A 14,925-nucleotide genomic window follows, 5' to 3' on the forward strand; every position below is an offset into this window, starting at 1 on the left:
CCAACCTCCCGACTTCGTGACTACATCTTAAATATGGTAGAAGGCCTACCAAAAATCTGCATATAGATGTTTACAGCAGTGCATAGTCATAACTACCAAAATTTGGAAGCAACTGAGATGTCCTCCGTAGTAAGTGAATTGATAAATAAACTGTGGTACATCCAGAAAATAGAATATTATCAGCACAAAAAAAGATACAAGCTATCAAACCACGAAAAGACATGGAGAAAACTTCAGTGCATGTTACTAAGTAAAAGAAGCCAAACTGAAAGGTTAAATACTATACGATTCTAACTGTGTGACATTCTAGAAAAGGTGAAACTATGGAGACAGTAAAAAGATCAGTGGTTGCTAGGCTTAGCTGGGGAAGGAAGGATAAACAAGCAGAGCAGAGAGTGAAACTACTCTTTATGATATTACAATAGGGGATACACATCATTACATTTTTGTCAAAACCCACTGGATAGTATAGTGACTAACATAATATAATAAAAAAACATTTAAAAAAACCCCATAGGATGTACAACCCCAAGAATGAACCCTAATGTAAACTATGGACTTTGGATGATACTGATGTGTCAATGTACATTCATCAATCGTAACGAATGCACCACTGTAGGGCAAGATGTTGATAGTGGGGAACTTTGTATATGTTTGGAGACAAGGGATATAAGGGAAATTTCTGTACTTTCCTTAATCTTGCTGTAACCTAAAACTCCTCTAAAAAGAAAGTTAATTAATTAAAAAAAAGAAGTTTAAAATTAGGATTATGTACTTGCCATTGCACATTTGATAATGTCAAGTAAACTACACTCTATGTTATAGTATTCCCGATTTTTGTCCTTTTTAAACAGATTTTTTTCTATGTTACTATCAACAATTTTCAATCAGCATAACACGTGGAAAATAGGTGAAAATTCCCTTGACATTAACATATTACTCCATACAACATTTATTTTTTAAAATACACAATTTCGTTATTTCAAAATTAAATGAGTGACACTTCGCTTTCAGCAAAGAGTAACAAGGACCAGATTTACCCTCTTGACAGAAACGAAAAGCAGACAAAATATACAAAGCAACAGTTTTCAAGACAATGGACCTCAGTCAACAGAGGTCGTGACCCCCGAAAACTGACAAACAGGTGAGGTAGGGCCTATGACTGCCCAGCTTCTTGCCTTGTGAGAGAATCAGCCACAGAGCAGCCACACAGCAGCAGAATCCAAGGAATGATGTGCAGATTCCCCAAGTCAAGAAGGAGCCCAGGGGCCAAAGAGACCAAAGCAGCTAGAATTTGCAGGACACAGTAGCAGAGAGGATAACACTGTGCAGAAAGCTGCAGATTCCAGAGGTCTGCAGGTCTTCCTCAAGTATTCTGCTTAATACTAAGCATCTCAAGAGTGTGAAGGAACTATCTAAATGGGGGGGGGGGAGAATCATTTGGAAGGAAGAGTCCTCAATGCCCACAAAGGCCAGAAACAGTATCTGTCTACACCAGACAGACTGGAAAATCTCATGATGCACAGGACATTAGGTACAGTAAACAAAAGGGTCTTGCCTCAGAATCAGGGGAATAACCTTACACTAAGTACTGCTACAATCCTAACTAAAGATCTTAAAAAGATTTGAAAGAGTCAGAGAAAGACAAATACCATATGACTTCATCCATATGTGAAATTTAATAAACAAAACAGATGAACCATATAGGAGGGGAAGGAAAAATAAAATAAGATGAAATCTGAGATGGAAGCAAACTATAAGAGAAGCTGAACTCTAGGAAACAAACTGAGGGTTGTTGGAGGGGAGATGGGGGGATGGGGTAACTGGGTGATGGGCATTAAGGAGGGCACTTCAAGTAATAAGCACTAAATTATACCTCTGCTACAAAAAAACAAAAAAAAACAAAAAACAAAAAAAACCCCTGAAAGAATCAAACCATTTTCAAATAACTGCAACTGAGAACAAAGCTCATGAATATTTATAGGAATTAAAAAAATCAAGAGCCAAGGTAAAATTCACAGCGTCTGGCATCCAGTCAAAATTTGTCAAGCTTGCAAAAAAGCAGAAAGATACAACTCATAATGAAGAAATTCATCAATCAGTCAAAACCAATTCAGAACTGACACAAATGTTAGAATTAGCACACAAGGACATTAAAACAGTTATAAAAACTATATTCTACATGTTAAAAAGTTAACTGGAAAATTTGGATGGAAGTTTGGAAGAACTTAGATGGAAGATACAACAAAGACCCAAATCAAACTTCTAGGGATGAAAACTACAATGTGTGAGATGAAAAACATAAAAGATTAGTGGTAGATTAGACACTGCAGAATAACAGATCAGTAAACTTTAACACGTACCAACAGACACAATAAAAAATGCAATACAGAGAAAAAAACAGAAAAAAGAAAAACAGCATCAATGAGCTGTGGGACAATTTCAAGCAGCTTAATATACATGTCATTGCTGTCCCCCATGGAGAGAGTGGGGACAGGGAAAATATTTGAAGAAATATGGCTGAAAATTTTCCAAATTTGATGGAAACTACAAACTCACAGATCTAAAAAGCTTAATGAATTGTAAGCACAGAAACATAAAGAAAAATAAACCATGGCGCATCATAATCAAAAATGCTCAAAACCAATGAAATAGAAGAAAATCTTAAAAGCAACCACAGCAAGACATGTTATGTAAAGAAGAACCAAAATAAGGAAAGCAGAATTCCAGGAGGACAAAATGCAAACAAGATGACAGCAGAGGAATATCCTTCAAGTATTAAAAGAAGAAACTATCAACATAGAATCCTACATCTCGTGAAAATTTCTTTCAAAAACAAAGGCAAAATAAATATTTTTTAGAGTACAAAAGCTGAAAGAATTCATCACCAGATTTGCACTCTAAGAAACATTAGAGGAAGTTATCCAATGCAGAAACAATGATACTAGATGGAAGTATGGATCTTCATGAAGGAATAAAGAGTATCAAAAATGGTGAGTACACATAAGTAAGAAAATAGGTAAGTTTTTTCCTATTATTTAAATCTCTTTAAAAGACAACTGACGGTTTAAACAAAAATAACAACAATGTGGTTTGGAGTTTATAACATGTAGAAGTAAATGTACGACAACAACACCACAGAACTTGGGAGGAGACAACTAGAAGTAGAGTTTAAATTTTTTTTTTTTTTTTTTTACGACACAAGAAGTAGCATGATATCACTTGACGGTAAAGTGTGATATATTAAAGATTTATACTATAAACCTTAAAACAACCACTAAGATAAAACAAAGATGTATTGCTATAAGCCAACAGAGAAGACAAAATGGAATAATACAAATAATACAAAGAAAGGCATAAAAAGGAAAAGAGGACAAAGACAAAACCAACAGCAAGACATAAATGGTTTTGATAACCCAATTAAGAAGCAGAGACAGAAAGACTGGGTTTAAAAAGCAACAACAACAACAACAAAACTACCAACTATACAATGCTGTGCAGAAGAGAGCTAACAACAGATCTGGGGCTACTATTCTTTGACAGGCCTGCTTTCAAGCTGGGCCTTTGACTAGCATTTGGGATTTTAGATTTAGGGAGAGTTCTCCCTAATCCCTAACAAAAAGAGTAGCTCATTATGCCTAAACTGTTTGTATAAACAAGGTGGTTTATACTAAACACCTGCTTTCCTTCTTCTGTGAGTGTGGGATCCTGGCAAGTGCAAGGCTGAGGGTGCCTACATGAGCAACCTGGGACACTGTGTCTCTTACAGAGCTCCTCTGACAGACAAGACTGCACAGGTACTGTCACATTAAATGGTAGAAGAATTAAGCATATCCTGTATGCCCACTAGAAGAGGACCTCTAGGAAGTTTATACCTGGTTTCCTCCACACTTCACCCCATGCACCTTTTCCCCTTGCTGTTTTTTGTTTTCTTTTTTCTTTTTTTGGTATCTTTTTTGCTCTAATAAACCAAAGCTGTAAGTACAATTATATCCCAAAACCCTTGACTTCTCCTACCAACCTCTGAACCTGGGGTAATCTTAGTGACCTCCAGTATAACTATGTACTAGAAATGCACTTTCAATATAACACCACAAATATGTTAAAGTAAAAAAGATGAACAAAGATATACCATGTTAACACTAAATCAAAAGAAAGTTAAAATGTCTATATTAATATCAAAGTAGGTTTCAGAGTAAGCAACATTACTATGGATAAAGAGAGTAATTTCATAATGAAAATGAGGTTAATGCATGAAGAGAACTTGAAACTCATAAGCATTTATGCACCTACTCACAGGGTTTCAAAATACATCAAGTAAAAAAATGACAGAACTGAAAGGAAAAGGCAAATACAAAAACATAGTAAGAAAATTCAATACCTGTCTCAATAATCGATAGACCAAGTAGAAAATAATTAAGTAGATAGAAAACTTGAACGATACCATCAAACTGATGTAATGAACATTTATAGAATGCTCCACCCAACAACAGCAAAATACATATGCTTCTCAAGAATATACAAACATTTAATAATAAACTTATTCTGGGTCATATAACATGTTTCTAATTTCAAAAGATTCAAGTTTCACATAGTATGTTCTCTGACTAACACAGGATTAAACTAGACATCAGTAACAGAAAGATCTCTGGAAAATATCAAATTATCTGGAAACTAACATATTTTTAAATAACCCAAGGATCAAAGAAGAAATCAAGAGGGAAGGAAGTACCTTGCACTGCATGAAAATGAAAACACAGTATGTCAAAATCTGTACAACGCCACTAAAGCAGTACTTAGGGGGTAATTCATAGCATTAAATCTCCATACTAGAAAGTTAGAAAGGTCTCAAAATAATTACCTCAGCTCCCACCATAAGAAAGTAGAAAAAGAGAAAGTAGGAGAACCTACTCGTACTTTATTAGTCCTCTGGCAGACTAATCACAAGGAAAAGAGATGACACAAATACCATATACCAATATCAGAGAAAGATTACATCACCACATTCTGATACAAGAAAAATGGAGGATTGATATAAACAACTTTTGGCCAATAATTTCAACAACTTAGATGAAAGAGACAAATTCCATGAAAAATAAACTTCCAGATCTCACTAAAAGAAAAACAGGTAACTCAAAAAGCCTTATATTATTAAAGACATTGAATCTTTAAAAACCTTCCCATAAAAAAATACTCCAGGCCCAGTTGACTTCACTGGTAAATTCCACCAAACACTTAGGGAAGATACAATACTAATTCTAGACAAATTTTTCCATATGATTAAAAAGGTGGGAATACTTTTCAACTCATTCGATGAAATTAGTGTTATCCTGATACCAAAACCAAATAAAGACATTAAAAGAAAACTACTATATCCCTCCTGAACATAGACAAAAAAGTTTAAACAAAATTTTAGCATATCAAATCTAACAACATACAAAAGGATAATATACCATGACCAAGTGGTATGGCTGGTTTCACATTTAAAAATCAATGTAACTGGGGCGCCTGGGTGGCACAGGTTGAGCGTCTGCCTTCGGCTCAGGGCGTGATCCCGGCGTTCTGGGATCGAGCCCCACATCAGGCTCTTCTGCTATGAGCCTGCTTCTTCCTCTCCCACTCCCCCTGCTTGTGTTCCCTCTCTCGCTGGCTGTCTTTATCTCTGTTGAATAAATAAATAAAATCTTAAAAAAAAAATCAATGTAACTGAACATATGAACAAATTAANCTGCTTGTGTTCCCTCTCTCGCTGGCTGTCTTTATCTCTGTTGAATAAATAAATAAAATCTTAAAAAAAAATCAATGTAACTGAACATATGAACAAATTAAAAAAAAAGATGATTTCAATAGGTGCAGAAAAAAATGCATTTGACAAGATCCAAAATCCATCCCTGGGGGGGAAAAAACAAGAACAAAGGGGAACTTATTAATCCGATAAAAATCTATAGATAACATCATACTTACTGGTCAAATAGTGAACGCTTTCTCCCTAAGATCTGTAACAAAACAAAAATGTCCATTCTCACCACTCATATTCAACACTGTACTGGAGGTTCTAGCCAGTGCAATTCAGGTAACAAAAAGATGGGAAAGAAAGAAATTGTACTATCTTTTTTTTTTTTTTAAAGATTTTATTTATTTATTCAACAGAGATAGAGACAGCCAGCGAGAGAGGGAACAGAAGCATGGGGATGGGAGAGGAAGAAGCAGGCTCATAGCGGAAGAGCCTGATGTGGGGGCTCGATCCCATAACGCCAGGATCACGCCCTGAGCCGAAGGCAGACGCTTAACCGCTGTGCCACCCAGGCGCCCCGAAATTGTACTATCTTAATTTGAAGGTAACATGCTCTTGTACAAAGAAAATCCTAAGGAACTTACCAATAAATAAATAAAAGCCTACCAGAAATAATAAACAGGTTTAACAAGGTTGCAGGGTACAAGTTCAATATACAAAAACCGACTGCAAAACCCAATAAGATATCACTTCATAACCATTATGATGGCTGTAACCAAAAAGACAACAAGTTTTGGAAAAGATGTGAAGAAACTGGAAACCTCATACATTGCTAATGAGAATGTAAAAATGGGGCAGCTGCTGTGGAAAACAATCTGGCAGTTAACCTTTTGACCCACTCCTAGATATTTACCTAAGCAAAGGGAAAACATACATTTACACAAAAACATGTACAAGAATATTCACAGCAACATTATTCATAATAGCCAAAAAATGGCAACGACACAAATGTTCATCAATGGACGAATGGATAAATAAAATATAGCATATCCATTTGATGGAATATTAATTTACCATTAAAAAATGCAGTCCTGGGGCACCTGGGTGGCTCAGTCAGTTAAGCAACTGCTTTCGGCTGGGGTCATGATCCTGGGGTCCTTGGATCGAGCCCCACCCACATGGGGCTCCCTGCTGAGCAGGGCATCTGCTTCTCCCTCTCCCTCTGCTCCTTCCCCCTGCTTGTGCTCTCTCTCTCAAATAAATATTTTCTTAAAAAATGCAGTCCTGATACATACTATAATGTAGAAGAACGTTGAAAACATTATACCAAGTAAAAGAAGCCATACATAAAAGATTATATAGGATGATTCTATTTATATGAAATGCCTAGAACAGGCAAACTCGTACACATAGAAAATAAATACATAGTTGCTAGGGTAGGATGGAGCAAAACTGGGAGTAACTGCTAACAGATACATAGTTTCTTTTGGAGGGTGATGGAAATCTTCTGGAAACAGATTAACAGTGAGAGTTACAAAACACTATGAATGTACTAAAACCCCTGATTTGTATACTGTAAAATGGTTAAAATTGTGAATTCTATGTTATTTGAATTTTATGTTGATTAAAAAAACTACTAAAATAATTGCATTCCTATGTATCAAAAATATACAATTCCAAGAATGAAATTATAAAAACAACTGTATTCACAAAAGCATCAAAAATACTTAGGAATACACTGTATGTTAACTAAAGTTTAAATTTAAAAAAAGAAAGAGGTAGGGCACCTGGGTGGCTCAGTCAGTTAAGCATCTGCCTTCGGCTCAGGTCATGATCCCGGGGTCCTGGGATCAAGCCCTCCATCAGGCTCCCTGCTCAGCAGGGGAGTCTGCTTCTCCCTCTCCTTCTGCCCCTCCCCCTGCTTGTGTGCTCGCTCTCTCTCTCTCGCTCTCTCTCAAACAAATAAATAAAAATCTTAAAGAAAAAAAAAAAAGGAAACTGGTAAAAAAAAAATACTCAGGAATAAATTTATCAAAATAAGTACAAGACCTGTACATTAAAAACTACAACAAAATGCTGATGAGAGAAATTAAACAAGATATAACTAAATGAAGAAAGATACCATGTTCTAGATTAGAAGACTCAGTATTGTCAGAATAACAATTCAACACAATCCCTACCAAAATCCCAGTAGGTTTTGTTTTTGGTTTTGGGTTTTTTGGGGGTTTTTTGTGTGTGTGTGGAAATTGACAAGGTAATTCTCGAATTTATGTGAAAATGCAAAGAATCCAGAAAAGCCAAAACAATTTTGAAAAAGAATAATAAAGCTAGAGAACATACACTACCTGCTTTCTACACATAAACGTACAGTAATAAAAACAGGATAGACATGGAATAGAACAGACAATCCAGAAATAAACTCACACAACCATAGTCTGTTGATATTTGACAAAAGCACCAGGTTAATTCAATAGGGAAAGGATAGTCTAAACAAATGGTGCTGCAACAACTGGATATCCATAGAAGGTGGAACAAAAGGCAAAGAACTTACACCCTTACCTCGCACCATCTATAAAAATCAACTCCAAATGAATTACAGACCCAAATGTAAGACATACAATGTTTACAACTTCTGGATAAAAACATAAGAGAAAATCTTATTGGTCTTGAGTTCAGCAAATATTTCTTGCCTATGTCAATGAAAGCATAATGATAAAAGAAAAAAAAACGATAAACTGAACTTAATCAAAACTCAAAATCTTTTCTCTTCGAAAGACACCATTAAAAAAATGAAAATACAAGCCACATACTGGAAGAAAATATTTCCAAATCACTTATCTGATCAAAAAATTTGAATCCAGAATGTATAAAAAGCATGACTCAATAATAACATAGGCAATGAAACTGAAAAGTAGGTAAAATATTTTAAAAGATATACAACGAGCTAAAACATACATGATTAGATGCTCAACACTGTTAGTTATAGAGAAATGTAAGTTAAAACATGAGATACCACTACAGGTCCTCTAGAACGGCTGTAATTAAAAAGACCGACAATCTAAATGTTGGTGAGAATGTGAAGAAACTAAAAGAACCCTCATAACACACTGGTGGGGGGAAAAATTAATAGTCACCAAATTGGAAAATAGTTTGGCAATTTCTTCAAAAGATAAATATACATTAACCGTATGACCCACCAATTTTACTTCTAGGTATCTACCCAAGAGAAACTTGAAAACTTATCTGCACAAAGAACTTTCTATAAAAGAATGTTCATAGCAGCACTATATATAATTGCCAAAAAATTGGAACAATCCAGATTTCCACTGAAGATCACAAAAGGTGGTATATTCATACAATGCAATACAATTCAGCATTAAAAAGGAACAAGGTACTGATATATATAACAACATGGATGACCCTCAACAACATTATGCAACTGAAAGAAAACAGGTGAGAAAGATGAGATACAAAATTTCGAGCAAAGACAGAACTACAGACAAAAGCAGGTCAATGGATGCCTGGAGGTAGGACTACAAAGGGGCATACAGGAACTTTGGGGGGTCATAAAACTGGATTGTGGTGATGGTTTCACAACTGTGTGTATTTACTACAACTCATCAAACTGTACAATTACAATGGATGAATTTATAGGGTATTAATACCTTGATAAAGTTAAGAAAAAGTGAACAATATACTCACCATTGTAGCCTTCAAGAACAGAATCAATAATAGGTCTTGCAGTTAAGTTATAAACATCAAGTTGTTTACTCTCTGGTCCAAAAACAGTATCAAAAGTAAATGTCTTTGGAGGTTCATTGGAAGAATCAGTCTTATGTACAGTAATGGTTCCCCTCATCTCATCCACACTGACAGCCTGTTTATAGCACATTGATTTCTCTCTCTCGTTGAGGGGCCGGCACCTAACAACCACCTTCACATTATCACAGCTTTCAGGCTTCTCTGATTTATTGATCTGGTGGAGAAAATATTCACAAATAATGAAAAGAACATTTACTTTTACCTTCAGCAAATTATATTTCAAATTTGAAAAAGGCTACTGTGCCATCCCAGTGCCTTGCACATATTAAGCACTAACAAATATTTGTTAAACGCAATTAAAGATCTTTCAGATATATAGAAAAAGCTTCTTAAAAGATATGAAAAGGCAAATAGTTTCTTTTACAATATAAATGAGGAGAAAGAAAGCCTAATTTACATTTATAGTAAATAAATGCTTTTCAAGCAGAAAAATGAATCAGTATATTATGGACTGTCTTTCTCCACAAAAGTCCCTGACTTCCTCTGAGTTTCCTGCCTGAAGGAAAACACATCTGAACCTGGTTAGCAACTTTAATCAAGAATAAAGTAGTAGATCCTGTGTTCCCCTGAGACTTTGAGTTTTATTTTCTACAATGCATCGGTAAGATGTTTCTTACCATGTAACATATGTAGTCTATCTTCTCTATAGACGACAACATGAAATGAAACACAGCAAACAAAGTCCGATGGCAGAGAGAAATGTTTTAGTATCCCTCTAACCTAATCAACATTTATATATGTAAAGTTTCAATTTTTGAAATTTTATGATTAACCATCTGTGTTAAAATATAACCTTAAGTAAAGACACACAGTATGATTTCACTTACATGTGGAATCTAACAAACAAAACAGAGGAACAAACAAAACAAAACTCACAGATACAGAAAACAGACCAGTGGCTGCCAGAGGGCAGTGGGGAACAGAGGTGGACAAAATGGGTGAAAGAGAACAAATGTACAAATTTCCAGTTATAAAATTAGTAAGTCATGCATAAATAATACATAGTACGGTGACTATAGTCAATAGTACACCACTGCATATTTGGAAGTTGCTAGAAGAGTATATCTTGAAATTATTCATCATAAGAAAAAAAATTTTTGTAACTCTTTATGGTGAGAGATGGTCACTAGACTCACTGTGGGGATTATCTCACAAGGTACACAAATATCAAATCACGTTGTACAGGTGAAATTATTGTGTTATATGTCAATTATACTTCAATTAAAAAAATACAATCCTGTTACTGAAGTGAAGTTCAATCGTTCAGTCGAACAGTATCAATACAACACAATTCTCCCCATCTCTACTTGCACCACCTAAGTCTAGGTCACCATGATCTCACCCTAAACTGGACACCCACATCTAGTTAGGTTCTCCTACAGTCTGTTCTCTAGAGGGCAAACAGCTTCAACACAAATTAATCATGTTGCTCCCTTACTTAAAACTCAATGGTTTCCCACAAATCTCAGGATTAAAATCACAATCCTTAGGGTGGTCTGTAAGACCTGGCTCTGGCCCAGGCCTACTTGTCCAGCCTTATTTCACTAGCTACCCTGCTTGGCTTTCTTAGCCACAGCCACTAGTTTTTTTAAAGCCTTTTCTTGTCACCATGCTCTTTCTTACCACAGGCTGTTCCATTCCTGTGCTGTTCCTCCTGCCTAGAACATTCCTCACTCTCCCCTTCATTTATTCTCAGATCTCAGTAAAACAGCCACTTCACTTGAGAAGACTTCCCTAACTAGGTCAAATCCCAGTATAGGCCCTGAAAGCACCCTTCTCCCTCCATCATCTACAACCGGTTTCAATTCTACTTTTGTTTGCTCCCTATTTGATTAATGTCTACCTTAAATGTCTACATCAAAGGTTGCCAACTGGTAGTCAGGGGCTGAATTCAACCACATATATCTTTTGTTTGGCTCATAGCACTTTAACAATATTTTTGAATTAGTTGCTAAAATTTTAAAAATGGAGAAATTTCACAAAAATAATTTATAGATTCTCTTGAAAAAAAGATGATCTGACATCTGTAGGCCAGCATTCCCACAAGGAACACTTCACAATTCACCAGATTCTACTTTCTATGATATGCCACCCGTTCGCTTCATGAATGATAAGCATCTTGTCTCTATCAACATGACTTTCACCTCTGGCCATGAAGGCAAGCTTCTGTCTTCCCAAGTTCAAGAACCTGGCTGGTTTTGCTCAATATTTTGCCTCCAGGGCCTAACGTGCTTGATGGCCGGTATCTGCTGAATGAACTAATAACCTGAAAGCCACGACGCGGGACAAATATTGAGCATTTAATGCTAAATGTCAAGCACTGTCCTTCAATTCCGCCGTGCATTACTTTATTTCACCCTGATAAAACCCCATGAGAAACAGTTTAATTATGTGGGAACTAAGGACCCAGAAAGATTAAATAATTGTCCCAGGCCTCGCAACCAGTAGAAAACCGACCAAAGCTCAAGTGTTCTCCATGACCCTAGATTGGCCTTAGGACGCCCCCGTTAAGTGTACGGTAACACTCTGTGAAATCCTACAAGACAAACATACCACCACCCACCCCGCCACACACACACAAAGATACCTACGGGTTACATTCTGCACTGTAAGCTAAAGCACCACGAAAGCAATGACAGCTCGAGTCAAGGGCTGGAGTACAAGCAAACAGCTCTCATTTCGCTACCTTCCAAGGGTTGGCCCCGCGGCATACAGACCCCATCAGGTGCGGAGCATCCAAAGCCGACCCCCCGCGGCCGCTCCCAGACGCCCTACTCAGCGAGCAGGGCTGGGAGCGAGAGCGCATCCTCTGGCGCTGTGCCTTTATGTCAAGCAGCGCAGGCCCTGCGGGATGCAGCACCGGCGAAGGCGGCAGGGCCTGTCTGGGGCCCCTCCCAGGACCGGCTGGAAGCTCCCGGGGCCCGAGCCCACCCGCCAGGCTCCCCTACAGCTCCGGCCCGTCGAGCCGGACCCTGCCCCGCCCCACCCCGGCCGCCTGCCTGATCCGCGCCTCCATGGCAACGGCCGCGCCCCCGAGCCAGGCCGCTGAGATGAGGAACCCCAGCGGCTGAGCGACTCTCCTCACCGGCATCGTGGCTCCCTCCGGTGCCCGGCGGAGGTCCCCGCCCTGGGCGCAGTCCAACGGCGCCGGGTTCGCGGGAGAGGTTTGCCAGAGATCACCGAAACACCGCCTTGGCGCTCTCGAGACTGCGGCTCCTCGGGAGAGAGCAGGCAGTGCGCAAGCGCACTCGGAGCTCGCCCCGCCCCATCCCCGGACCTCACGCTTCCTCGGCCTCCTGAATTACGCCTGCGCCGAGGCTTTCAGAGTCCGTCTCCTAGGACGCCGGACTGAGGCCGCGCCTGCGCAATGCTGACGGTCGGCTGCGCTAGAAATCCGGCCCGCATTGGGGCGGGGATACCTGGCTGCCACCGGTCGGGCGAGGGAGGTGCTTCTAGGTCGTACCGCTAGTTTCCTGGCAGTACTCCAAATATTGAAAACAACCATAGCAAAAAAATAAAAAAGCAATTGTACACTGTGTCCATCTAGAGAGCTAAAGACTTCGCATATATTAATGCGCTTGATTGCTGACTTTATAAAACCCGTATCTCTACTACAGATGAAGTCAGGAGGAGCTTTGTCTGTATTCTCACAAGTATCTCCAGAGCCTAGAATAGGACTTAAAATAGGATCTAGCACAGGACAGGTTTTCAATAAATATTTGTGAAAGAACGAATGATCTATCCTGTTTCCTGTCCGAACCTATGCTCTGAACACCCGCTACTGCGCTTGGATGTGTAATAGACATTTCAAGATTATTATGTCCAGAACTGAAAGGTTGATTCCCGCGCCCGTGCACACACACTATATTACTCACTATGTTACTGTCCATCCCCGCCCTACCCTCCTCCAAACGTGAAAACAACAACAGCAACAGCAACAACAAAAACGCCCTCTCATACTTCCCTCAGCATAATAAATCTAAGCTGAATTCTGACAATTGCTCAGGTTAAAACGCAGTCTCTTTCTCTCATACCCAACGTCCAATCTTTCAGTAGAGCTTGTTTCTATCTTTAAAATAGAGCCAGAATCTGACCACTTCTCACTACCACCACCACCGCGCAACTGTATTACCGCAACAGCTCAAAACTGGTTTCCTTTAGTGCATCCCTGTCTCCTTTAGAATGTTGTCAACACAGGAGCCAGAGTGATGGTGTTAAAACATGAATCAGATAGTGTCTTTTCTGTATTCAAAACCTGCCAATGATTACCTATCTCACAGACTAAAGGTCACAGGCCCTCTCCCCATTTCCTACAATTTTCCCTCTGCCTCATTATTCTGCACCAGCCCCGCTTGGCCTCCTTGATTCAACAGACATTCTGGGCATGGTTCCATCTTAGAAGGCAAGGGCATTTGCACTTGCAGTAGGAGCTAATAAAAACAACTATAAAGCATCTGACTTAGTGCCAGTGTACTCTTCTAAGTGCTTTACTTTCTTTTTTTATTATTAATTTAATCCATATAATAACCTTCTGAAATAGGTACTATTAGTCATTTTACTAGAAAATAGGAACAACTATTCTACAGATAAAGAAACTCAGGCTCAGAGCCATTATGTAACTTGTCCAAGGTCAGATATATGGACAGCGGCAAAGCCCAGATCCAAACCTAGGCCCTGGAATGCTCTCCCCCTAGATATCCACCTGACTCCCTCATCCCTTTCAGAATGTCTTTGTTCACACATCACCTTCTCAATGAGCTCTACCATGATCTCTCTACTTAAAATTTCAACTTTGAGCCCCAGTCTTCTTATCTCTTCTCCATATCTCATATTTCTCCATAGTACTTATCACCATCTGATATACTGTATATGATATATGTTATATATATACATATACACTGCCTTATTGAGATATAATCACAATACAATTCACCAATTTAAATTGTAAATTTAAATGGTTTTTATTATATACACAGACCATAACCACAATCAAAACATTTTCATCACACCAAAAAGAAGCTATACTCATAGCACTCACTCCCACTCACCCCCACCCCCTCCTCGTCAACATCCCAGCCCTAGGCAACCACCAATCAACTTTTTGTTTCTCTTGCTTATTTGGGACATTTCATATAACTTGAATTATGTAATATGTGGCCTTTTTTTGAATGATTTCTGTCACTTAATGTTTTCAAGCTTCAACCCTATTGTGGCATAGACCAGTAATTCTTTACTTTAAATGGCTGAGTAATATTCCATTGTGTGGATATACCACATTTTTATACATTTGGGCTGTTTCTACTTTTTGGCCATTATGAATATTGCTGCCATAAGTTTTTGTGTGAACACGTTTCATTTCTCCTCGGTCT

General features: G+C 38.3%; 1 protein-coding gene across 2 annotated transcripts in view; it reads right to left on the reverse strand.

Annotated features, from left to right (window-relative positions):
• KIF3A (kinesin family member 3A) overlaps window positions 1–12,799 on the reverse strand; it is a 53,464-nt gene extending 40,665 nt beyond the window's left edge. For both annotated transcript variants that reach the window (XM_019799039.2, XM_011224185.3), the window contains exons 1-2: window positions 12,642–12,799; window positions 9,437–9,710 (exon numbers count right to left, since the gene is read on the reverse strand). In XM_019799039.2, the coding sequence (XP_019654598.1) occupies window positions 9,437–9,710; window positions 12,642–12,647 (280 nt within the window). In that variant the 5' untranslated portion in view covers window positions 12,648–12,799. The remainder of the gene's footprint in view (window positions 1–9,436; window positions 9,711–12,641) is intronic.
• Window positions 12,800–14,925: the final 2,126 nt, after the last annotated feature.

This window comes from Ailuropoda melanoleuca, chromosome 3 (assembly GCF_002007445.2).
Source record: "Ailuropoda melanoleuca isolate Jingjing chromosome 3, ASM200744v2, whole genome shotgun sequence".
Lineage (NCBI taxonomy): Eukaryota > Metazoa > Chordata > Mammalia > Carnivora > Ursidae > Ailuropoda > Ailuropoda melanoleuca.